This window comes from Oncorhynchus tshawytscha, linkage group LG13 (genome assembly GCF_018296145.1).
Source record: "Oncorhynchus tshawytscha isolate Ot180627B linkage group LG13, Otsh_v2.0, whole genome shotgun sequence".
Lineage (NCBI taxonomy): Eukaryota > Metazoa > Chordata > Actinopteri > Salmoniformes > Salmonidae > Oncorhynchus > Oncorhynchus tshawytscha.
The window spans coordinates 21,374,162-21,401,026 of NC_056441.1; the positions used below are offsets into that span (position 1 = coordinate 21,374,162).

At 44.0% G+C, this 26,865-nt stretch overlaps 2 protein-coding genes across 2 annotated transcripts in view; one reads left to right on the top strand and one right to left on the bottom strand.

Moving 5' to 3' along the window:
• Positions 1-9,113: 9,113 nt before the first annotated feature.
• dync1li1 (dynein, cytoplasmic 1, light intermediate chain 1) lies at positions 9,114-17,850 on the bottom strand. The gene is made up of 13 exons (XM_042295321.1): positions 17,712-17,850; positions 17,253-17,326; positions 16,767-16,883; positions 16,097-16,327; positions 14,740-14,891; positions 14,291-14,384; positions 10,555-10,690; positions 10,378-10,489; positions 10,098-10,157; positions 9,978-10,022; positions 9,764-9,854; positions 9,425-9,535; positions 9,114-9,288 (listed from the first exon to the last, which is right to left on the bottom strand). Exons 1-13 carry the CDS (start codon positions 17,813-17,815, stop codon positions 9,158-9,160), a joined length of 1,458 nt encoding a protein of 485 aa, XP_042151255.1. The 5' UTR covers positions 17,816-17,850; the 3' UTR covers positions 9,114-9,157.
• A 2,712-nt stretch (positions 17,851-20,562) lies between these two features.
• The window catches only part of LOC112265820 (copine-4-like), a 12,894-nt gene continuing 6,591 nt past the window's right edge, over positions 20,563-26,865 (top strand). Inside the window, exons 1-9 of the mRNA XM_042295324.1 lie at positions 20,563-20,642; positions 20,728-20,832; positions 21,994-22,173; positions 22,973-23,044; positions 23,180-23,254; positions 24,734-24,817; positions 24,940-25,029; positions 25,804-25,902; positions 26,728-26,814. Of these exons, the coding sequence (XP_042151258.1) occupies positions 20,577-20,642; positions 20,728-20,832; positions 21,994-22,173; positions 22,973-23,044; positions 23,180-23,254; positions 24,734-24,817; positions 24,940-25,029; positions 25,804-25,902; positions 26,728-26,814 (858 nt within the window). The 5' untranslated portion in view covers positions 20,563-20,576. The remainder of the gene's footprint in view (positions 20,643-20,727; positions 20,833-21,993; positions 22,174-22,972; positions 23,045-23,179; positions 23,255-24,733; positions 24,818-24,939; positions 25,030-25,803; positions 25,903-26,727; positions 26,815-26,865) is intronic.

Consider the following 26,865-nt stretch of genomic DNA (forward strand, 5'->3'; position numbering starts at 1 on the left):
TAATCGACATCCACGTCTTCGGTACCCGGGGAACAGGTTAACACAAATCAAATCAATTTATATAGCCCTTCTTACATCAGCTGATATCTCAAAGTGCTGTATATAGTCAACTGCCTTGCTCAGGTGCAGAATGACAGATTTTTACATTGTCAGCTCTGGTATTTGATCCAGCAACCATTCGGTTACTGGCCCACCGCTCTAAACACTAGACTACCTGCCGCACGTTGAAGCTGTTCTGTCCCAACGCCCCATTAAGACACTTTAGGTTGATATTTATTTGATTTTGTCAGTAACCTGTATATTGCATTCATATTCATGTTAATGTTTGTAATTTTTCTTGTTCCTGTCAAGATCAATCCAGGCTCTGGTGTTGTGATATAAATATGATTATATACTGGGTGGTTCGAGCCCTGAATGCTGATTGGCTGAATACCACGGGTATGACAAAACATGACATTTTACTGTTCTAATTAGGTTGGTAAACAGTTTATAATAACAATAAAGGCACATTGCGCTTAAGAACAGTCTTTAGCTGTGGTATATTGGCCATATACCACACCCCCTCATGCTTTACTGCTTAAACCCAATCAGAATTGGATAGAGCTAATCAGTTAGGTAAGCTAAGGCTAGCTTTTTCAAGCAGAAATTAGCATCCTGTAGGACAAACTCAAAAAAGGTCTGGGACACTGTAAAGTCCATGGAGAATAAGAACACCTCCTCCCAGCTGCCCACTGCACTGAGGCTAGGAAACTCTGTTACCACTGATAAATCCACTATAATTGAGAATTTCAATAAGCATTTTTCTATGGCTGGCCATGCTTTCCACCTGGCTACCCCTACCCTGGCCAACAGCCCTGCGCTCCCTACAGCAACTCGCCCAAACCTCCCCCACTTCTCCTTCACCCAAATCCAGATAGCTGATGTTCTGAAAGAGCTGCAAAATCTGGACCCCTACAAATCTGCCGGGCTAAACAATCTGGACCCTCTCTTTCTAAAATTATCTGTTGAAATTGTTGCAACCCCTATTCATAGCCTGTTCAACCTTTCTTTCGTATCGTCTGAGATTCCAATAGATTGGAAAGCTGCCGCGGTCATCCCCCTCTTCAAAGGGGAGACACTCTAGACCCAAACTGCTACAGACCTATATCTATCCTACCCTGCCTTTCTAAGGTCTTCGAAAGCCAAGTTAACAAACAGATTACTGAACATTTCGAATCCCACCGTACCTTCTCCGCTATGCATTCTGGTTTCAGAGCTGGTCATGGGTGCACCTCAGCCACGATCAAGGTCCTAAACGATATCATAACCGCAGTCGATAAGAGACATTACTGTGCAGCCGTATTCATCGACCTGGCTAAGGCTTTCGACTCCGTCAATCACAACATTCTTATTGGCAGACTCAACAGCCTTGGTTTCTCAAATGACTGCCTCGCCTGGTTCACCAACCACTTTTCTGATAGAGTTCAGTATGTCAAATTGGAGGGCCTGTTGTCCGGACCTCTGGCAGTCTATATGAGGATGCCACAGGGTTCAATTCTCGGGCCGACTCTCTTCTCTGTATACATCTGTCGTGTCTTTACTATCATTAAATTGAAGACTTAGTTTTTATCAAAGATTCTCTGTAATTAGTATTACGAGATCAAACTGATTAATCATGTAACTTTAATTAACTAGGAAGTCGGGGCACCAAGGAAAATATTCAGATTACAAAGTTATAATTTCCCAATATAACCTTTCAGACATTTTCATATCTGATCAATAGTCTTCTGATTAATGAATGATTTACCTCACATTAGTCTCATTCCAAATGTCGTAAATTGTAGGGTTTTCTGCACCAACCCCGTCTTCACTATGAGTCATCCATACATCAATTGTCTTAACTCATTTATTTATTACTAAGTAATTCACAGAAATGCATAAACAAAACAACAAAGTAAATATGGTTACAAGAAATGATAGGAGAATGTGCCCTAGTGGGCTAAACCGGCATGGCGGCTTGTTAGACAAAAGGGAAGTGGGGGTCGACTAAGAAGTCACTACAGAGTTAATATTTATAACAATTGAAATGCTAATCCTTTACACATGAACGCTCACTCATTCGGGAACAATTGCAATCAATATATATATATATTTACGCTCAGTGTGTCATCTTGATCACTGTTGAAAAGTTTGTTTCTTTTGTAGAATTGTCCGTCTCTCTCATGGTTATAGTGGACAGTTCAGAGTGACATTCATTCAGGTTGTTGTAGAATGGATGTTTCAGCGGTTGTCGTTCTTCGCGTTCACTGATACCGAATTCCTAGCTGCAGACTAGTAATTAATATCAAAGTCTTGTTCTTATTCTGTCAGTATCAATAGTCTAAGAGTTTAACCACGTGGTATGGTTAAAAGATTCAGCAATGGTCTGAAACCTTTGTCCGCCCGTGATTGAGAGAAACATGGTTTACTTGAGGAATTCTCAAGATTAGGGTCCTTCATTAAACAGTCCAAAATCACATTACACAATTTTACAAACAGTATCATACTCGCTCATTCATCTTATACAACAATTAGATGTAAAACCTCATATCTGAGGCTATTATATAAACAGCGTTATAGTAATGTGGCCGCACTGTCTCCCATGAGCTTCCCCAAGTTGTAACAAACGGACCAGTTCGTAGCTGGATTCTTCACCGATCTTTTATACTTTCTCCGGTTTGTTCAGACTTCAAGTTCTGTGAGGTGGAAGAAATGACTTTGTTCTCTCTGAAAATTCACTCTGTCTCTTATACTGTGTCCATGAGAAGATAATCTCTTTGAGGAATTTATAACCTCACTGAGCACAGCAGCCTAGTTGAAGGAGCAGAGAGAGGCAGGGAGAGGGGGATGGTGCTTACTGTAGCCAAAGAGGGCAACGTCATGACACATCAATGATGTCAGTCTTGCTGCTGGTGATTCTTTGATCCACCTCTACGCAGACGACTCCATTCTGTATACTTCTGGCCCTTCTTTGGACACTGTGTTAACTAACCTCCAGATGAGCTTCAATGCCATACAACTCTCCTTCCGTGGCCTCCAACTGCTCTTAAATGCAAGTAAAACTAAATGCATGCTCTTCAACCGATTGCAGCCCGCACCTGCCCGCCATGACTACTCTGGACAGTTCTGATTTAGAATATGTGGACAACTACAAATACCTAGGTGTCTGATTAGACTGTAAACTCTCCTTCCAGACTCATATTAAACATCTCCAATCCAAAATTAAATCTAGAATTTGCTTCCTATTTCGCAACAAAGCATCCTTCACTCATGCTGCCAAACATACCCTCGTAAAACTGACCATCCTACCGATCCTCGACTTCGGCGATGTAATTTACAAAATAGCCTCTAACACTCTACTCAACAAATTGGATGCAGTCTATCACAGTCCCATCTGTTTTGTCACCAAAGCCCAATACACTACCCACCACTGTGACCTGTACGCTCTTGTTGGTTGGCCATCGCTTCATACTCATCGCCAAACTCACTGGCTCCCATGTCATCTACAAGTCTCTGCTAGGTAAAACCTTGCCTTGTCTCAGCTTAAGGCTAAATTGGGTTTAGGGGTGACCATTGCAGCACCCACCTGTAGCACACGATCCAGCAGGTATATCTCACTGGTCACGCGTAAACCCAATCCCTCCTTTGGCTGCCTCTCCTTCCAGTTCTCTGCTGCCAATGACTGGAACGAACTGCAAAAATCACTAAAGCTGGAGACTCTTACCTCCCTCACTAGCTTTAAGCATCAGCTGTCAGAGCAGCTCACAGATCTCTGCACCTGTACATAGCTCATCTGTAAATTAGCCCATCCAATCTACCTCATCTCCATACTGTATTTATTTATCTGTCTCCTTTGCACCCCAGTATCTCTACTTCCACATACATCTTCTGAACATTCTACCATTCCAGTGTTTAATTGCTATAATGTAATTACTACGCCACCATGGTCTATTTATTGCCTTACCTCTCTTATCCTACCTCATTTGCACATGCTGTATACAGCTTTTCTATTGCGTTATTGACTGTACACTTGTTTATTCCATGTGTAACTCTGTGTTGTTGTATGTGTCGAACTGCTTTGCTTTATCTTGGCCAGGTTGCAGTTGCAAATTAGAACTTGTTCTCAACTAGCTTACCTGGTTAAATAAAGGTGAAATAAAAAGTAATTAAAGTAATTAAAGAAAAGCATTGCAAGTTAGAATTTTGTAAAGTTATTTTGTAAAGTTAAAAATTATTATCAATCAATAATGACAGACCTCCTGGCATTGACAACTTAGATGGAAAGCTACTGAGGATGGTAGCTGACTCTATAGCCACTCCTATCTGTCATATCTTTAATCTGAGCCTAGATGAAAGTCTTTGTCCTCAGGCCTTAAGGGAAGCCAAAGGAATTCCGCTACCCAAGAGCGGTAAAGCGGCCTTTACTGGTTCAGACCTATAAGCCTGCTGCCAGCTCTTAGCAAACTGTTGGAAAAAATGGTGTTTGACCAAATACAATGCTATATCTCTGTAAACAAATTCACAATAAACTTTTAGCATATTAATAGAAAAGGGCACTAAACATGTACTACACTGACAGAAATGGCTGATGATTGGTTGAAAGAAATTGATAAGAAGATTGTGGGAGCTGTACTGTTTGATTTCAGTGCAGCCTTTGATAACTTGTTGTTGCAAAAAACGTATCTGTGATGGCTTTTCAACCTCTGCCGTATCATTGATTCAAAGCTATCTATCTAATAGAACTCAAAGGGTTTTCCTTAATGGAAGCTTCTCTAATGTCAAACATGTGAAGTGTGGTGCACCCCAGGGCTGCTCTCTAGGCCCTCTACTCTTTTGTATTTTTACCAATGACCTGATGATTCAATCATATACGCATCAGCAACCACACCTAAACAAGTCACTGTTTTGGAATGGGTGGTCAGTAATAAACTGGTCCTGAACATCTCTAAAGCTAAGAGCATTGTATTTGGTACAAATCATTCCCTAAGTTCTAGAACTCAGTTGAATATGGTAGTGAATGATGTGGCTGTTGAAAAGTTGAGACTAAATTACTTGGCATTACCTTAGGTTGTAAACTGTCATGGTCCAAACATATAGATTCAATGGTTGTAAAGATGGGGAGAGGTCTGTCCATAATTAAGAGATGCTCTGCTTTTTTGACACAGCACTTCTAAAAGCAAGTTCTCCAGGTTAGTTTTGTCTTATCTTGATTATTGTCCAGTCGTGTGGTCTAGTGCTGCAAGGAAAGACGTAGTTAACCTGCAGCTGGCCCAGAACAGAGCAGAACGTCTTGCTCTTCATTGTAATCAGAGGACTGATATAAAGTCAAGGACCATATCACCTCCACCCTACCTGACACCCTTGACCCACTCCAATTTGCTTACCGCCCAAATAGGTCCACAGACGATGCAATCTCAACCACACTGCACACTGCCCTAACCCATCTGGACAAGAGGAATACCTATGTGAGAATGCTGTTCATCGACTACAGCTCGGCATTCAACACCATAGTACCCTCCAAGCTCGTCATCAAGCTCGAGACCCTGGGTCTCGACCCCGCCCTGTGCAACTGGGTACTGGACTTCCTGACGGGCCGCCCCCAGGTGGTGAGGGTAGGCAACAACATCTCCTCCCCGCTGATCCTCAAACTGGGGCCCCACAAGGGTGCGTTCTGAGCCCTCTCCTGTACTCCCTGTTCACCCACGACTGCGTGGCCATGCACGCCTCCAACTCAATCATCAAGTTTGCGGACGACACAACAGTGGTAGGCTTGATTACCAACAACGACAGACGGCCTACAGGGAGGAGGTGAGGGCCCTCGGAGTGTGGTGTCAGGAAAATAACCTCACACTCAACGTCAACAAAACTAAGGAGATGATTGTGGACTTCAGGAAACAGCAGAGGGAACACCCCCATCCACATCGATGGAACAGTAGTGGAGAGGGTAGCAAGTTTTAAGTTCCTCGGCATACACATCACAGACAAACTGAATTGGTCCACTCACACAGACAGTATCGTGAGGAAGGCGCAGCAGCGCCTCTTCAACCTCAGGAGGCTGAAGAAATTCGGCTTGTCACCAAAAGCACTCACAAACTTCTACAGATGCACAATCGAGAGCATCCTGGCGGGCTGTATCACTGCCTGGTATGGCAACTGCACCGCCCTCAACCGTAAGGCTCTCCAGAGGGTAGTGAGGTCTGCACAACGCATCACCGGGGGCAAACTACCTGCCCTCCAGGACACCTACACCACCCGATGCTACAGGAAGGCCATAAAGATCATCAAGGACATCAACCACCCGAGCCACTGCCTGTTCACCCCGCTGCCATCCAGAAGGCGAGGTCAGTACAGGTGCATCAAAGCTGGGACCGAGAGACTGAAAAACAGCTTCTATCTCAAGGCCATCAGACTGTTAAACAGCCACCACTAACATTGAGTGGCTACTGCCAACACACTGTCAATGACACTGACTCTACTCCAGCCACTTTAATCATGGGAATTGATGGGAAATGATGTAAATATATCACTAGCCACTTTAAACAATGCTACCTTATATAATGTTACTTACCCTACATTGTTCATCTCATATGCATACGTTGATACTGTACTCTATATCATCGACTGCATCCTTATGTAATACATGTATCACTAGCCACTTTAACTATGCCACTTGGTTTACATACTTATCTCATATGTATATACTGTACTCGATATCATCTACTGTATCTTGCCTACGCTGCTCTGTACCATCACTCATTCATATATCCTTATGTACATATTCTTTATCCCCTAACACTGTGTATGACAGTATTTTTTTTGGAATTGTTAGTTAGATTACTTGCTCGTTATTACTGCATTGTCGGAACTAGAAGCACAAGCATTTCGCTACACTCGCATTAACATCTGCTAACCATGTGTATGTGACAAATAAAATTTGATTTGATTTGATTTGAATACTATGCATGCCAGTCTCTCTTGGCTAAGACCAAATCAAATGTATTTATATAGCCCTTCGTACATCAGCTGATATCTCAAAGTGCTGTACAGAAACCCAGCCTAAAACCCCAAACAGCAAGCAATGCAGGTGTAGAAGCACGGTGGCTAGGAAAAACTCCCTAGAAAGGCCAAGAGTTGAGAAGAGACTGACTGCATCAATTCTTTTTATAACAATGTGTTGAAAATCAAATAGCTCTAACACACACACTTACCCCATCAGACATGCCAACAGGGGTCTTTTCACAGTCCCCAAATTCAGAAGAAATTCGAGAAAGCGTACAGTACTATATAAAGCCATTATTGCATGGAACTCCATTCCATCTCATATTGCTCAAATAAATAGCAAACCTGGTTTTAAAAAACAGATAAAGCAACACCTCAAGGCACAACGCCTCTCCCCCATTTGACTTAGATAGTTTGTGTGTATGCATTGATATGTAGGCTACATGTGCCTTTAAAAAAATGGTTCTGTCCTTGAGCTGTTCTTGTTTATTAAATGTTCTATATTAAATGTCATGTTTTATGTTTTGTGTGACGACCACAGGAAGAGTAGCTTCTGCTTTTACAACAGCTAATGGGGATCCTAATAAAATACCAAAAATATACTGCACAAATCATGTAAATGAAAAACCTGAAATGTTATTACTTACAAAATATTTTTCTTGATTTAAAAAAAATTGGCAAACTCACACCTGTTGAAATACAAACACGGGTTTAGGAAAAGACAGACAGTCAGAATAAATACACCTTTATTTGACTCATTATAGACCTGATGATACAAATGCCACCACAGAACAATGAAATAACATACCAATCAAGTTACAGTTCTGAAATAACAGACCAATCAGATTACAGCAAGACAAAGGGACTGTACACTTTCCAGGTGCCCCCGGCCATCCCTCCCTCCTTGTATTAACTATTGGGTTATAAACCATTAGTGCTTCTCCTAACTGTACAAATAAAGCTCAACTACACCCCCTCCCCATCTATATCTACATCTAAAAGCAGTCACAGAGAGTTTGGCCACTTCAGAGCCAGCCGGAAGCCATATTGTTCCTGCCTCAGTGGATGAACCTTCCATTCATCCATCCATAAGGACTTTGGTTATAGTTCTAATACTTGGTTTATGATTCTCTCAGTTATGTTAGTTATGCTAGTGAACTTGGTTTATGATTCTGTCAATATGTCTGCCATAGAGTTATGCGACATCTCAGAAGATTGCTGCTTTTTGGTTGAAACCTCAAGGGCCAAACTCTCTCTTTACATGGCTCTGTCTAACATTCTCCATCCCTACCTGCGCATGCGCGCACACACACACAATTCCTACAGTATCTCAGTCAACTATATACATAAATCCTTCAATATATCCTACAGTATCAAGATCACCCTAAATACCTCATCTGGTGAAAGGGGAATATATATTTTTCCTCCCTGTCGTCCTCTTTCTTTCCCTCCCTCCTGCTCCCTCTCTCCCCATACCTGTCCATCGCTCTCTCCCCCCTGCTCCCTCTCCCCCTGCTCCCTCTCTCCATCTATCCCCATACCTGTCCATCTCTCTCTCCCTCCATCCATCCATCCATCCACATACCTGTCCATCTCTCCCTCCCTCCATCCATCCCCATACCTGTTCATCTCTCCCTCCCTCCATCCATCCCCATACCTGTTCATCTCTCTCTCTCTCCCTCCCTCCATTCCCATACCTGTCCATCTCTCTCCCCCTCCTGCTCCCACTCTCCCTCCATCTCTCTCTTCTTCCTCCTCCCTCCCTCTCCATCCCCATACCTCTCCATCTCCATCCTGAAGAAGGTCTTCATATCTAATCTGTTCTGGCCTGTTGGGGTGAGGTCTGGTCTCCATGTATGGTCTGGGGAATGAGGTAGGGCTGACGTGTCTTCATGTCTGGTATGTGGTGGTCTCACTGGGGGGTGAGGAGGGGAGGTCAGGAGAGGTGAGAATGGGAGGAGGGTGAGGTCTGGTCTCTTCATGTATGGCCTAGGGGTGTGAGGAGGGGGTAAGGTAGGGGAGGTGGATTTTTCATGTGGTCTGGTCTGGGGTATGTCTGGGGGGTGGAGGGTGAGGTTTGTTCTCTTCACGTATGGTCTGGGGGGGTGAGGTTGGGGGGAGGAAGAGGGAGGTGGTCTGTTCATGTCTGTTCTTCATTGGTCTCAGTACTGGGGTTAGGGTTGTTAGTGTTGCTGTTGTTGGTCTCATCATTCTCTCTGCAGCTGATCCTGTCCAACTCTGCCTGGACATCACTCAGACCCAGCTTAGAACCTGCAACACACACACACACACACAACTACTCAGCTCTGTCTGGATTTATATTTTAAACCACGAGAGGGCGACACAGGGCACATACACCCCTCCTGCCTATATAATAACGTTGTGTGTGTGTGTGTGTGTGTCCTACCTGACTTGCGAACAGTCCCTGGTGTGCTGTTGCCCGGCGGCGATGCTCCGGCCTTCTTGGTCAGAAGACTGTTGAAGAAGTTAGCCAGCACCCCCTCACTGGTCTGACCGGCTACACACACAGGGAGAGTTGGAGAATGTCATACAAAAAGGTGCAACATTTGAGCAGGGTCTGTGGTAAAATATCTAATTGCTTTTCTGCTGTAGTGTGTGGCATTAGCTACACACATTCACGTCATGTAGTACCTGATTGGGGCATGGCGTACCTGATTGGGGCACAGGGAATGGCGTACCTGATTGGGGCACAGGGCATGTAGTACCCGATTGGGGCATGGCGTACCTGATTGGGGCATGGTGTTAGCTACGTTGGCTGCAGCTGAACGATTACTGGTCCTGGGAGAACCACTGGGACCTCTACTACTGCTGGACTCCTGTCACACACACAAGATCACATCAGTTTCCAGTATCTTAAAGAGAGAAAGAAAGAAATGAGGAAAAGAGAGAGAAAAGAGGACAAAGAGAGAGACAGACAGAAGAAAGAGAGATAGACTTACCCCTGGTCGTCCGGCAGATGCAGGAGGCTGTTTGGAGAGCAGCGACTGAAACCAAAGACACACATTAGAGAGAGAGAGAGAGAGAGCAACACCCACACGTCACCATGTGTCAAGTCTCACCTGCAGCTTGAGCAGAAACACCTGGTCATCTTCAGCCTGAATCTCCTTCTCATGAACAAACTGACATAGGAGAGGATGTCCACAACGAGAGAGGGGGAGAGAGATTCCTATTAATTCATCTATCATTATAGTTTAGAATACAATGTTAGAATACAATGTTAATACAATACATAGTTTAGAATACAATAGTTTAGAATACAATACAATACAATAAAATGTGACATTCACTAACAGTCTTTTTGGGAATTACAAGATAGAGGTGAGGGGTTAAAGGTCGTACCTTTCTGACAGGCGGTTTGACGATGACCTCCTCAAAGATGTCGTCTAGTTTCAGCGTTTGGAAGTTCTCATGGAGGATAGATATCTTATTTTCATTATCCCACCCTGACGGACTGAAAGAAGACAGGGTCACACACGCTAACTTAAAGAACACAGGGTTACACTCACACACACTTACATGAAGACTGTGTCTTTCTCCACCAGTTGAGCAGGGTAGTGGAAGGGGAAACCGTAAAGTCTGTGAACCAGGTATTTATACAGAACATCCACATTCTTCATTTCCTTAACCGACGTATACAGCAGAGATGCCCCGTCTGACACAGCATTAAGGACAGTATCACTCACTACACGATCCAAGGCAGACACAAAGAAATTAACCGTCATGTTGTCTCTACCTTTACACTGCATGCAGATGGAGTCAGGGTTAGTATGATGCCACGAAAAAGTGATCAGAGTTAAAGTGTGTGTGCGCACGTGTGTGTGTGTGGACGTGTTTAACTATACTTGTGGGGACCAGCTGGGACATTTTGTTACTCCCACCAGGTCAAATGCTATTTCTGGGGGGTTTAAGGTTAAGGTTAGAATTATTGTTAGAATTATGTTTAGGAGCTGGGTTAAGTTTTGGGTTCAAGGTTGGGTTTAAGGTTAGGGTGTTTTCACATACAGTCGTCTTTGAAAGAACCGACCTCAGGCCTCTTTAAAGTGTGGGGGGGCTAAATAACTCAGTTCTCTTAAAATTCACAATGCCCTTACCTGTGAATGAGGACAACTCTTTTTCCAGTTAACTTCAACTATTTTGTGGACAGATTTCCTCCTTGCATTCACATTGCTATGTCTAGAAAGGAACCAATATATTTTTCCAACATTCACTCAATGCCCTCTGTGTTTTTAAAAAGTGCAGGACAAACCATCCCATCAGAATGTGTTCTAAGTCGGAAGTTTAAACACACCTTAGCCAAATACATTTAAACCCAGTTCTTCACCATTACTGACATTTGATCCTAGTAAAAATGTCCTGTTTTAGGTCAGTTAGGATCACCACTTTATTTTAAGAACGTGAAATGTCAGAACAATAGTAGAGATAATTATTTATTTCAGCATTCATTTCTTTTTTTCACATTCCCAGTGGGTCAGAGGTTTACACACACTCAATTAGTATTTGGTAGCATTGCCTTTAAATTGTTTAACTTGGGTGGAACATTTCAGGTAGCCTTCCACAAGATTCCAACAAAAAGTTGGGTGAATTTTGGCCCATACCTCCTGACAGAGCTGGTGTAACGGAGTCAGGTTTGTAGGCCTCTACAATTTTCTTTCTGAGGTCTTGGCTGATTTCATTTGATTTTCCCATGATGTCAAGCACTGAGTTTGAAGGTAGGCCTTGAAATACATCCATAGGTACACCTCCAATTGACTCAAATTATGTCAATAAGCCCATCAGAAGCTTCTAAAGCCATGACATAATTTTCTGGAATTGTCCAAGCTGTTTAAAGGCAGAGTCAAATTAGTGTATGTAAACTTCTGACCTACTGGAATTGTGATACAGTGAATTATAAGTGAAATAATCTGTCTGTAAACAATTGTTGGAAAATTACTTGTGTCATGCACAAAGTAGATGTCCTAACCGATTTGCCAAAACTATAGTTTGTTAACAAGAAATTTGTGGAGTGGTTGAAAAACGGGTTTTAATGACTCCAACCTAAGTGTACAAGTGGGGCAAAAAAAGTATTTAGTCAGCCACCAATTGTGCAAGTTCTCCCACTTAAAAAGATGAGAGGCCTATAATTTTCATCATAGGTACACTTCAACTATGACAGACAAAATTAGAAGAAAAAAAATCCAGAAAATCACATTGTAGGATTTTTTATGAATTTATTTACAAATTATGGTGAATAAGTAATACGTATTTGGTCACCTACAAACAAGCAAGATTTCTGGCTCTCACAGACCTGTAACTTCTTCTTTAAGAGGCTCCTCTGTCCTCCACTCGTTACCTGTATTAATGGCACCTGTTTGAACTTGTTATCAGTATAAAAGACACCTGTCCACAACCTCAAACAGTCACACTCCAAACTCCACTATGGCCAAGATCAAAGAGCTGTCAAAGGACACCAGAAACAAAATTGTAGACCTGCACCAGGCTGGGAAGACTGAATCTGCAATAGGTAAGCAGCTTGGTTTGAAGAAATCAACTGTGGTTGCAATTATAAGGAAATGGAGGACATACAAGACCACTGATAATCTCCCTCGATCTGGGGCTCCACGCAAGATCTCACCCCGTGGGGTCAAAATGATCACAAGAACGGTGAGCAAAAATCCCAGAACCACACGGGGGGACCTAGTGAATGACCTGCAGAGAGCTGGGACCAAAGTAACAAAGCCTACCATCAGTAACACACTACGCCACCAGGGACTCAAATCCTGCAGTGCCAGATGTGTCCCCCTGCTTAAACCAGTACATGTCCAGGCCCGTCTGAAATTTGCTAGAGAGCATTTGGATGATCCAGAAGAAGATTGGGAGAATGTCATATGGTCAGATGGAACCAAAATATAACTTTTTGGTAAAAACTCAACTCGTCGTGTTTGGAGGACAAAGAATGCTGAGTTGCATCCAAAGAACACCATACCTATTGTGAAGCATGGGGGTGGAAACATCATGCTTTGGGGCTGTTTCTCTGATCCGTGTAAAGGAAAGAATGAATGGGGCCATGTATCGTGAGATTTTGAGTGAAAACCTCCTTCCATCAGCAAGGGCATTGAAGATGAAACGTGGCTGGGTCTTTCAGCATGACAATGATCCCAAACACACCGCCCGGGCAACGAAGGATTGGCTTCGTAAGAAGCATTTCAAGGTACTGGAGTGGCCTAGCCAGTCTCCAGATCTCAACCCCATAGAAAATCTTTGGAGGTAGTTGAAAGTCCGTGTTGCCCAGCAACAGCCCCAAAACATCACTGCTCTAGAGGAGATCTGCATGGAGGAATGGGTCAAAATACCAGCAACAGTGTGTGAAAACCTTGTGAAGACTTACAGAAAACGTTTGACCTCTGTCATTGCCAACAAAGGGTATATAACAAAGTCTTGAGAAACTTTTGTTATTGACCAAATACTTATTTTCCACCATAATTTGCAAATAAATTCATTAACAATCCAACAATGTGATTTTCTGGATTTTTTTCTCTCATGTCGTCTGTCATAGTTGAAGTGTACCTATGATGAAAATTACAGGCCCCTCATCTTTTTAAGTGGGAGAACTTGCACAATTGGTGGCTGACTAAATACTTTTTTGCCCCACTGTATGTACACTTACGACTTCAACTGTAGACCTACTTACATTTTGGAAGCTCATAAATTGCATTTAGTAAAGATATAAGCAGTAGGCCTCCCGAGTGACGTGGAACCAGTCCACGGAATTCAAGCGAACCGAACTCAAACCACCTCTCGAGATGGTCTCAGTTCGGTTTGCGGTTTGCTTTGCACTCTTTTAAGGGTTCTGAGTTCCTTGGAGTGTTCATACTGCACACAAAAAATGAAGCGAACCGCACTAAGTTTACAGAAATAAGCTGAAAGGGTCCAAGTGTGAAAACACCCTTAGAATTAGAGGTTAGGGAAAATAGGATTTTGAATGGGACTGAATGGTGTGTCTCCACAAGGTTAGTTGTGGGGACATACGTAAATAGTCTGGGTGGCCATTTGATTAATTGTTCAGCAGTCTTATGGCTAGGGGGTAGAAGCTGTTAAGGAGCCTTTTGGAACTAGACTTGTCGCTCCGGTACCGCTTGCCGTGCGGTAGCAGAGAAGAGTCGATGAATTGGGTGACTGGGGTCTTTGACAATTGTTTGGGCCTTCCTCTGACACCGCCTAGGCTAGAGGTATAGTTATACAGGACTGTGTGTGTGTGTGTGTGTGTAAAGGATACACTGTAGACAGAAGCGTCTGATGTATGACTGGATGAAGTCCAGGTGTTCGTCTTTGTAGTCATACTCCTTCTCCAACGTACTGATGGCATCGCACTGCAACACACACAGGTTAGAGGTCATAGGTAATATATGTAGTCATACTCCTTCTCCAACGTACTGATGGCATCGCACTGCAACACACACAGGTTAGAGGTCATAGGTAATATATGTAGTCATACTCCTTCTCCAACGTACTGATGGCATCGCACTGCAACACACACAGGTTAGAGGTCATAGGTAATATATGTAGTCATACTCCTTCTCCAACGTACTGATGGCATCGCACTGCAACACACACAGGTTAGAGGTCATAGGTAATATATGTAGTCATGCTCCTTCTCCAGGCAACTGATGACATCACAGCAAAACAGATAGAATAGGGACAACTCCAGTGTGTGTGTGTTCGTACCTTAGTGCAGACCACCACCATGGGTAGTCCCAGGTTGTGTGTGAGTGTGTTTTCGCCGAGCGGCAGCAGAACGTTCTCCTCCTCCTCACTCCTCCTCTGGGGGGCGCTCTCCTCCCAGCCAGGATCCACATACTCCTGGAACTGTCTGGCCACTACAGACAGTCACAAAGCAGGGGCCTCATTTATCCACTGTGCGTAGGCACAAATCTGTGCGTAAACCATGCGTGGGATTATTTTCACACAAAGTGTGAGATTTATCCATATGAACATTTACATGACCATGCACATGCACAGTGCCAAGTGGTGGAATAAGGAAACTGCTTGTCAAGAATAGAATGGGGAAAATATATATGGAAAATGTGTGCATTTGTGAGAGTAATAATAGATTTAAAAAATGTAAAAAGCTATGTCATTTTATCTCCATTGTGAAATAATGCAACATCGACATAATTTTGACCACATCAGTGCATTTGTTACAATAATCCCTACAGTCATTTGTTACAATAATCCCTATACAGTCATTTGTTACAATAATCCCTATACAGTCATTTGTTACAATAATAACCCCTATAGAGTCAAATGTTAAATTAGAGGTACATGTCAAAGTGAAAGCATTATGTAAATCCTATAAAAGACAGATAATGGGAACTGGAATGAGAGATGGCTGATCTTACTCTGTTGGGGGATTTGGAACAAAATGCGATGGATGCGATTTTTATTCGGTACATGAAAACTTAAGTAAAAAAGTACCTTTAAAAATGTGCACTACATCATCACACACACTGCTTTAGAAATGTGCACTACATCATCACACACACTGCTTTAGAAATGTGCACTACATCATCACACACACTGCTTTAGAAATGTGCACTACATCATCACACACACTGCTTTAGAAATGTGCACTACATCATCACACACACTGCTTTAGAAATGTGCACTACATCATCACACACACTGCTTTAGAAATGTGCACTACATCATCACACACACTGCTTTAGAAATGTGCACTACATCATCACACACTGCTTTTTAGCCGCAACATGTCAGTTTGGTAGAAACACACCACTGGTGGGGAGATATGCATAAAGAAAATATTCACATTTGCATAAAAATCTGTCGCCAATTGGATGGAAAGCGAGCTTTACACAGTCTTATTTTTGTGCAGTTGGTTAAAACCTTTTTCACAATGTCCAAATAGTCCTCTGCAGCACAGTTTCAGCAACTTAGCTATCTAAAAGTCAGCTGAGCAAGCCAATAATATATCTGGTACCAGCCTGTTCAGGGTTAGGTCTAGGGCCTGTTTAGGGTCCTGTTTAGAGGTCAGAGGGTAAAACATGACATGTGTTTGACTCACTTCTGTTCTCCAGCTCCCTCAGTGTTTCCGGGGGGACCCGGAGCTTGTCGATATGTTCCCTAGCGACAGCCGCCCACTTCTGAAGCGATTCCATGGCGACCCACGGCCGCGACAGGTCCACAGTAACCAATAACAACGAGTCACCAAGCGCCTCTCGTTGCACAGCAACAGACTGCAGACCTTTATGGTACAGATCCCCATCTAACACCCAGGCATTACACCTGGTTTGGTCTACATACACACACACACCACACACACACCACATTAGACAGACCTAGTAGGTAGTGCCGAGAAATTAACCAACATTTCGAGGGTGGACGCTGTTTCTCTAGAGAGAAATCAAATCATTCACGAAAAAAAAGTCAAGTCAAGAACTACAGTATGTGGGATGCTGGGCTAAAGGGAGTTGTAGTTTTCATTAAGCAAATATTCAACCTTGTTCAGCGCAGAAATGTTGTAATTAACTACAATGACTATAAATTGAATGTTGATCATTTTTGGTTTTGTAATGTCAATTAAAAAGCTCCAAAATTATTTTAATGTGTTTATTTCTTAATAAATTTTCTGATTCAAAATAATTATAAACCGAAAGCAACCTATCACTCAGCACTACTAGTGGTTAAAAGGCAATGATGGTGTAAAAGGTCAAATGAAAGCTGTGATTGGTTACCGTCAATGTCGTCGTCATGGACACTAAAGTAGAGGTATTCCAGGCCACGCCCCTTCAGGAAGTCCTCCACACCCTGTAGTTTAGCAACCAGGGTGGTCTTCCCCGAACCCACCTCCCCTACACACACACCGAAAGACAGTCAGACAGGTATTAAACACCTAACAATGACACATTACAATATTCTACTATTAGGCCTATCAGTAAATACTGCAGAGTAGGCAGCATTCCTCACGCCATACTGATTAGCCTCTGTAGCAGAGGATTACCCTTGGGGTTGTTACTGCTAGGCGAATGTGGCTGACTGGACTCAGACAAGGATTGCTAGACACACACACATTCTACACAATGCCATATAAAAGCAACATAAAGCCTGACTGATAGCTGGTATCATATTGGTCCATCATTGTAATAGGAGAAGACAGGGTGGGGGAGAGAGGTTCATCACAGCTAGCACACGCACAGAGAGACAGACAGACAGACACCCACCCATGACCAGCACATTTTTCCCGGACGGTAGTTTAGATCTGGAGTGAGTCGATACTTCGCTCAGAATAGCAGACCTGCGGATAGATGGATAGAGGAGACCGTTCACTAGCTAACTTAGCTAGCTGACTATCTACATGTACATCTTATAGAATCATTCCACTGACTAGCTAGTTAACTAGCTTATCATCACCAGCAGCATTAGCCAATGCTAGCTATCGCTGGCTAGTCAATCTAAAAGCCGATGCAGAAATGCTAGCTCACTAAATAAACCACACAATCATCAGACAGCATCATCATTCATTCGTAAACCTAGCCAATCTCTATTGCTAGCATCAATGGGCTAGCCGCTGCTAGCTAGCTGTGTTAGACGGGCTGTCACTCGGAGTCTGAACAATAACAGTCGCTCTCCATCGAAAAGCTCCTCCTGGATCTAAACAGGAAGGTGTCAGTTGTTCCCACCATAAATCCTGTCCATCTTCGTCTTCAGTGTTTGGTTGTTCGGCTGTGCTGTTTAGTCCACTGTTGTTGGAGGATAATAATGTACTCCTCCCTGACGCCGCCATCTTCACTGCTACCAACCAACAAAGACCCGGATGTAACGCACAGTACTGGGCGTGGTCGTCCAGAAGAATAACACAATAAACAAACAAAATTAGCCTAATTAATTAAACAACGAATTAAATAAACAGATCCATGCTAACTACAGATAAGATCCAGAGTGAAGGACTTCACTTGAATTTTTTTATTGGTGTATATTAAGTGACTTTCTCATGCGTTTACATTGTGTTTTGTTAAATGTATTCCAGTGTACATACTTTTCAACATTTCATAGAGTTGCTGTAACCAGATTACTCTTTATTGCCAATATAATTAGCTTATCATATTATCAGATAGAAATATAGGTACTCATTCTGTAACCATCAATTGCTCTCTGGGCCCGTTTTATGGAATGATTCATCCAGGTCAAAATGATCCTGTGTGTTGTTTTATAGTTGTATATAATCCTGGACTAAAAATCTATTTCAGTGGAGATTCACTATTGAGTATGCTTTTTAGTGCAGGGTTTACTCTGTATCTGGGAAATGGACCCTTAGTGTCCTGTGTATTCATTTGATGTCATATAATCATTGTTGTAAAAACATATGATGTGGTATCACATATATTTAGTTCAGATTTGTCTTGCGTGCAAAGTTGCATCCAAAAAAGGTAGGACCAAATCTGATGGGGATAACATATGATAATCTAACACAACACAGCAGGATTATTTTGATCTGGATTACATGTTGAATGGATGGGCCAGCTCATCACACAGTAAAGTGCAGTCACTTCTATCCACCACTGGGTCCCGCCGTTGTACCGTCACAGTCCTGTACCCCCTGCCTGCTGCTCCCCGTGGCTCTACTGATACTAACCAACTACCGTTAACCGGCACTGTGCGACCCTCCTCATCATAATTTACTGGGAGGAGACAGAGGGAGGGAGAAAGACAGAAGTAGAGACAGATAAAGAGACAGAGAGAGAGAGAGAGATGTTCTCTTCATTCATACCGTGAGGACCCTGATGTACTGTATCCCCTGTCTGCGCATGGCTTGAGGTGCAAGGCTCAGTACCTACTGCTTTGCTGACGTACGGAGAGAGGGAAAGAAAGAGAGAGAGAAAGAGAAGTGGGATGGGTGCAGAGTGTGTGAGGACGTCGAAGTCACTGTGATTCCGCCCAGCAGTGAAGTTTCCTTCATCTCACTGCTCTGCCCATCTCTACCTGGTACCTGAGGTGAGTTACTGGCTGGAACACTAATAAGGTATGGATGGGCACTGGGCTGAGTGAGAGAGTGAGTGTGTGTGTGTGTGTGTGTGTGTGTGTGTGTGTGTGTGTGTGTGTGTGTGTGTGTGTGTGTGTGTGTGTGTGTGTGTGCGTGCGCGTGTGTGTGTGTGTGTGTGTGTGTGCGTGCGTGTGTGTGTGTGTGTGTGTGTGTGTGTGGACACCTCTGTGTGCATGTTATAACTTGACAAAGTCTTTGGATGTTTGTTTTTTACATGCCACACACCCTGCTCAATAACATAAGAGTTATGGTTTGCAGTGTTATGTTATGGGATTGTAGGTTCAGTGTTTATGTATGTTTGTGTGGGCGTGCGTGCGTGCCACAGGGGACAGGGAGAGAGAGTGATGTGGTAGCTTTCTAAGCCTGTGGAGGGATTACTCAGCATGGACCTTCCTGCCCTAATGATTAATTATTCATTATTATTAATGTCCTTAATGTCATCACTCACACACACACACACACACACACACACACACACACACACACACACACACACACACACACACACACACACACACACACACACACACACATGCACACACACACACACACTGGAATTGTCCCCATGTTACTGAGTCCATCTAAGGGTCAAGGGCAGTGGATCTCTGAGCAGTGATTGGTTCTGTTGCTGCCCTGTAAAGTTGTGATTGGACGGAGATATACTCAGATATAGAATTAATTATCTGTCCATTTGTTATTCCCTACTCTGATTATCTCAGCTAAAAATAATCACCCCAGCATCCACACACACTGAGCGCATGAAATATAGAGGAGGAAGAGGACGAGAGAGGAGGGAGAGATAGTGAGAGAGAGGGGGGACAGGAGAGAGACGGAGAGAGCATACCTTGGAACAGAACTGGGTCATATTGAGTTTGCTACCAAACTGTAGGCAGTGGCATAAAAAAAGAGAGAAAGAGATGGAGAGAGAAAGAGCACATTCTGTATAATAGTGCAGATTGAAGTTGATGGAGGATTGATCTAGACCACGTGTCAAATTAATTCCACGGAGGGCCAAGTGTCTGCGTGTTTTCCCACATCCCTTGATGAATTAAGGTCACTGATTAGTAAGGAACTCCCCTCACCTGGTTGTCTAGGTATTATTTGATAGGAAAAAACAAAAACCAGCTGACACTAAGCCCTCCATGGAATGAGTTTGACATCCTTGATCTAAACTATAGAATATTAAATGTAGAGGGTATACTAGAATGTTGACTAAACTACACTAGAATGTAGAATATAATGCAGAATCGAATGTAGAATGGTCCAAAAACTGAAACATAGCACGGTGTGTGTGTTTGTGTGTGTGTTTGTCTGTGTGAGTTCTGACCTTGAACATAAGAACTTCTTACTGCTTACTCAGTTCCACAGCATCTTCTCATGTTGTAACAGAGGAGTTTGTTTAGGATTGTGTGTTCTCCCTAAAGTGTGTGTGTAATGTGTTTTCTCACTTAAGTGTGTGTGTTTCTGTGTGTGTGTGTGTCTGCAGGTCCTGTCTGTGTCCAGCATGAGTAACATCTATGAGTCTGCAGAGGCGACCCTCGGCCTGTGCAACTCTTCCTGTCTGACCAAGGTAGCTCATTAACACTTGATTGATTGATTAACAAAGTGATTCATTGACAAATTGATCGATCAAATAATTTATTTATTGATGACAGGTTGAGCTGAGAGTGGCTTGTCGAGGGATCTCAGACCGAGATGCCCTTTCTAAACCAGACCCCTGTGTTGTACTCAAGATGCAGTCACACGGGCAGTGGTTCGAGGTACTCTCTCCCTCCATCTCGCTCTCTCTCGCTCCATCTCTGCCCTGTTTCTCTCCCTCTCTGCCCTGTTTCTCTCCCTCTCTGCCCTGTTTCTCTCCCTCTCTGCCCTGTTTCTCTCCCTCTCTGCCCTGTTTCTCTCCCTCTCTGCCCTGTTTCTCTCCCTCTCTGTCTCTCTGTGCCTGACTCGATAAGAAAATAAAAGCTGACTTTGTATTTTGCCACAGTACACACACACACACACACACACACACACACACACACACACACACACACACACACACACACACACACACTCTTCTCTCGTTCTCTCTCTCTCTCTCTCTCTCTCTCTCTCTCTCCCACTCTCTCTCTCTCTCTCTCTCTCTCACACTCTCGTTCTCTCACTTTCTCTCGTTCTCTCGCTCTCTTTCTCTCTCTCTCTTGTACTCTCTTTCTCTCTCTCATTCTCTCTCTTTCTCTCTTTCTTTCTCTCTCTCTCGTTCTCTCTCTCTCTCTCTCTCTCTCTCTCTCTCTCTCTCCTTCTCTCTCGCTCTCTTTCTCTCTCTCTGACTCGTTCAACCCGCAGCCACAGAAGTAGTTTCTTTCCTCTGAGAGTTTAAAGCTTCTTAGTAAAGACCAGAAGACCAGAACCAAATTCTTTGAGTGGTTTATCAGGAGAATGCAGTTAGATGTCTCTAAATCCTAAACAATCTGCTCCCCTTATGTGGCTGGACTTTTGAAGAAACAAAGGAGAGGTCTATTTTGGTTTAGTTGCAATTTGTTCACTATGATTAACAATTCAAGAGTTTTGCTGAACAGGCTGACAAAGATAATTCATAGCTCCAGGCTTTTAGTCTTCTTACTAACTGTTAGGCCTTACTGGTGGATGTATCTCCAGAGATTCTCCCGGTGGGGACCTGAAACTATTGCTGTCCACTGCCATGTAGTGCTGAGCTTGAGAATGATGATGTCGCTGTCCGCTTCATTGGTGCTGAATTGTAAACATTACCGCTTGTTTGTTTACAATAATCACCATTGGATATTTTACTTGTGTGACAACTTTAAAGTGTGTTTGTGTGTATGCGTGTGTGCGTGCATGCCTGCGTGTGCGCCTTTGTGTGTGTGCGTGAGTGTGTGTACCTGCGTGTGTGCGTGTGGGCGTGTGTGTGTGTGTGTGTGCAGGTGGACCGGACAGAGGTGATCCGTAGCAGTATCAATCCAGTGTTTTCCAAGGTGTTTCTGGTTGACTTCTACTTTGAGGAGGTTCAGCGTCTTCGCTATGAGCTACATGACATCAGCTCCGCTCACAATGGACTCAGAGACACAGACTTCCTCGGAGCTATGGAGTGCACGTTGGGACAAGTGAGTGAATGTGAGGATAGGTGAGTGCACGTTGGGACAAGTCAGTGAATGTGAGGATACGTGAGTGCACGTTGGGACAAGTGGGTGAATGTGAGGATAGGTGAGTGCACGTTGGGAAAAGTAGGTGAATGTGAGGATAGGTGAGTGCACGTGAGGACAAGTGGATGCACGTGAGGACAGGTAAATGCCCGTGAGGACAGGTGGGTGCACGTGAGGACAGGTAAATACACGTGAGGAGAGGTGAATACACGTGAGGACAGGTGTATACACGTGAGGACAGGTAAATACACGTGAGGACAGGTGAATATACACGTGAGGACAGGTAAATACACGTGAGGACAGGTAAATACACGTGAGGACAGGTAAATACACGTGAGGACAGGTAAATACACATGAGGACAGGTAAATACACTTAAGGACAGGTAAATACACGTGAGGACAGGTGAAAACACGTGAGGACAGGTGAATACACGTAAGGACAGGTAAATACACGTGAGGGCAGGTAAATGCCCATGAGGACAGGTAAATGCCCGTGAGGACAGGTAAATACACGTGAGGACAGGTAAATACACGTGAGGGCAGGTAAATGCCCATGAGGACAGGTAAATACACGTGAGGACAGGTAAATACACGTGAGGACAGGTGTGTGCATGTGAGGACAGAAGGAAAGCGGAATCTGCTATAAACGTTTTCTACCTGTCTGTATGTCTGTCTGTCTGTATTTATGTCTGTGTGTGTGTGTGTGTGTGTGTGTGTGTGTGTGTGTGTGTGTGTGTGTGTGTGTGTGTGTGTGTTGCAGATCGTGTCCCAGAGGAAACTGTCCAAAGCGTTACTTAAACAGGGAAACACTACCAGCAAGTCCTCCATCACAGTACGAAGCTCTCACGCACGCACACCCACACACACCCACACACACACACACACACACACACACACGTGCGCGTGCACACACACACACAAACAGACGATACAAGCTCAGATGATGATGATGGTATTTCCGCTTTAGGTAACATCAGAGGAGTTATCGGGTAATGATGACTACGTAGAACTCTCCTTCAGTGCTCGCAAACTAGACGACAAGGTGACTACGTGTGTGTGTGTGTGTGTGTGTGTGTGTGTACATACAAAATGCACTGGGTTTAATAATTAGTACATGTCTTCAGAGATGAAAGAGTATAATACTGAGGGAAAAGCGGAAGAAAAGGGGAAGGAAAGGGGAAGGTGGAGGAGGGGATGAGAAGAGAAAGAAGAGGAGAAAATTAGGAGGAGAGAAGGTGAAGAGGAGGAGAGGAGGGGGAGAATGAGGAGATAAGGTAGAAAAGAGGAGACGATAAGGTGGAGAAGAGGGGGAGAAGAGGAAGAGAGAAGGTGGAGACGAGGTGGAGAGGAGGGGGAGAAGAGGAGGAGAGAAGGTGGAGAAGAGGTGGAGAAGAGGAGGAGAGAAGGTGGAGAAGAGGAGAGGAGGTGGAGAAGAGGAGGAGAGGAGGGGGAGAGGAGGGGGAGAAGAGGAGGAGGAGAGAAGGTGGAGGAGAGGTGGAGAAGAGGAGGTGGAGAAGAGGAGAAGAGGAGGTGGAGAAGAGGAGGTGGAGAAGAGGAGGAGAGAAGGTGGAGAAGAGGAGAGGAGATGGAGAAGAGGAGGAGAGGAGGTGGAGAAGAGGAGGAGAGGAGGGGGAGAAGAGGAGGAGAGAAGGTGGAGGAGAGGTGGAGGAGAGGTGGAGAAGAGGAGAGGAGGTGGAGAAGAGGAGGTGGAGAAGAGGAGGAGAGGTGGAGAAGAGGAGAGAAGGTGGAGAAGACGAGAGGGGGTGGCAAAGAGGAGGAGAGAAGGTGGAGAAGAGGAGGAGAGGAGGGGGAGAAGAGAAGAGAAGGAGAGGAGGGGGAGAAGAGGAGATGAGAAGGTGGAGAAGAGGAGGAGAGAAGGTGGAGAAGAGGAGAGGAGATGGAGGAGAGGAGGTGGAGAAGAGGAGGAGAGGAGGGGGAGAAGAGGAGGAGAGAAGCTGGAGGAGAGGAAGGGAGGGAGAAGAGGAGGAGAGGATGAGAGGTGGAGAAGAGGAGAGAAGGTGGAGAAGAGGAGGCGGTGGCAAAGAGGAGGAGAGAAGGTGGAGAATAGGAGGAGAGGAGGGGGAGAGAGGAGGAGAGGAGGGGGAGAAGAGAGGAGGAGGGTGGAGAAGAGGAGAGGAGGTGGAGAGGAGGAGAAGGGGAGGGGGAGAAGAGGAGGAGAGGTGGAGAAGAGGAGGAGAGGGAGAAGAGGAGGAGAGGAGGAGAGGTGGAGAGAAGGTGGAGAAGAGGAGAGGAGGTGGCGAAGAGGAGGAGAGAAGGTGGAGAAGAGGAGGAGAGGAGGGGGAGAAGAGGAGGAGAAAATGAAGAGTGATTATTCCTTAGCTTATTATTCCTTAGCTTCCTTAAAGACAATTATGCATGCATGACTGTAATTCGCTTTGGATAAAAATGTCTGCTAAATGGCATATACATTTAAATTAAATAAAAAATATAAATTAGCGGAATAGACTGATCATCAAACAATAAGCTGATCATCAAACAAGATGTCTTTGTTTTTCTGTAGGATTTCTTCAGTAAATCAGATCCGTTTTTGGAAATCTTCAGAATAAATGATGATGGCAGCGGATCACTAGTTCACAGAACTGAGGTAAGTCACACACACACACACATACACACACACACACACACACACACACACACACACACACACACACACACACACGGTAGGAGCGCAGATTATGATAATGACATGTGTGTGTGTGTTGTCAGACGGTGATGAACGACCTCAGCCCGGTGTGGAAGTCATTCAAGGTCTCTCTCAACACACTATGTAGCGGAGACCATGACCGCCAACTAAAGGTAAGATCACAACTATAACCTAACCATAATGTCTTCTAACCTAACCATAATCAAACCAAATCGGTATTTTGGTGAACCACATGCATGTGATTATTATAAGTAATCTTTCCTACAACTTGAAGATTTGTGTTACCTCCCCAAAATAATGCCCAGGCTAGCTCAGCAGCGTGTGTGTGTGTGTGTGTGTGTGTGTGTGTGTGTGTGGTGGGATTCTAAACGTTATTGTCTTCATGAATAAATATGAGGTCATTAATTATTCACTACCCTCTTAACTCCACGTGGCTCTTGTCGGCCCTGTTAGTGGGGAACACAAACACACACACAGTTACCTGTTTATAGACACTCTGAGTAGAACAGAGGGACTGAGTTAGGTCAGATCTGAATCGGTGATCAGTTAGCACAAACAGAAGAAAATTCTTTAAAACAGAAGAGATACTACAAATATGATGACAAATTTTGTTTCTCTGTTTGGAAATGTTTTCATGTTGCTACGGTGTGCCCCACTGAACACGACTTAGCTTCCAACCATCGCTGTCTAATGACTATTCCCAACCACAGCATGCATGCACACTCATGTAGGACCCTTTCCACAGTGTTTTCTCTCTCTCTCTCTCTCTCTCTCTCTCTCTCTCTCTCTCTCTCTCTCTCTCTCTCTCTCTCTCTCTCTCTCTCTCCAGCTGAGTCCTTCTTAGCATCTCCAGATTAATATTTCACGGCCCCCACCGAAACCAGCCATCAATCATTCAGCATGGCATTTCCGTGTGTGTTTTTCAGTGCACAGTGTATGATTGGGACTCCAATGGGAAGCACGACTTCATTGGAGAGTTCCAGACCACCTATAAGGAGATACGCACAGACCTGGAAGGGAGACAGGTACACCCTAACCCAAACCTTACTCTAACCCAACCCTAAAACCTAACCCTAACCCAAACCTTACTCTAACCCAACCCTAAAACCTAACCCTAACCCAACCCTAAAACCTAACCCTAACCCAAACCTTACTCTAACCCAACCCTAAAACCTAACCCTAACCCAATCATAAAACCTAACCCTAACCTAACCCAATCGTAAAACCTAACCCTAACCTAACCCTAACCCAACCCTAAAACCTAACCTAACCCAACCCTAAAACCTAACCCAACTCTAAAACCTAACCCAATCCTAAAACATAACCCAACCCTGATCCAATCCTAAAACCTAACCCAACCCTAAAACCTAACCTAACCCAACCCTAACTCTAACTCAAACCTTACTCTAACCCAAACCTAACCCAATCATAAAACCCAACCCTAAAACCTAACCCAACCCTAACCCAATCCTAAAACCTAATCCAACCCTAAAACCTAACCCAACCCTAACCCAATCCTAAAACCTAACCCAACCCTAAAACCTAACCCAACCCTAAAACCTTAACCCATCCCTAAAACCTAACCCAACCCTAACCCAATCCTAAAACCTAACCCAAACCTAAAACCTAACCCAAACCATCCCTAAAACCTAACCCAACCCTAACACTAACCCAATCTTAAAACCTAACCCAACTCTAACTTTAACCCTAAACCTAACCCAACCTTAACCCAACCTAAACTTAACCTGATCCTTAATGAGAAAATGTTATGGCTAAAAATGAATGATTTACTTTAATATGGCAAAAAAAAGAATACTTGCATTTGCATGTGGATGTGTGTGTATGTGTAGATGCAATGGGACTGTATAAACCCTAAGTACCAGGTGAAGAAGAAAAACTACAGAAACTCTGGTGTCGTCGTCCTCAACCACTGTAAGGTAACACTCCTCCTTCCTATCACTCTCTCTTTATCCATATGGTTTAGAATC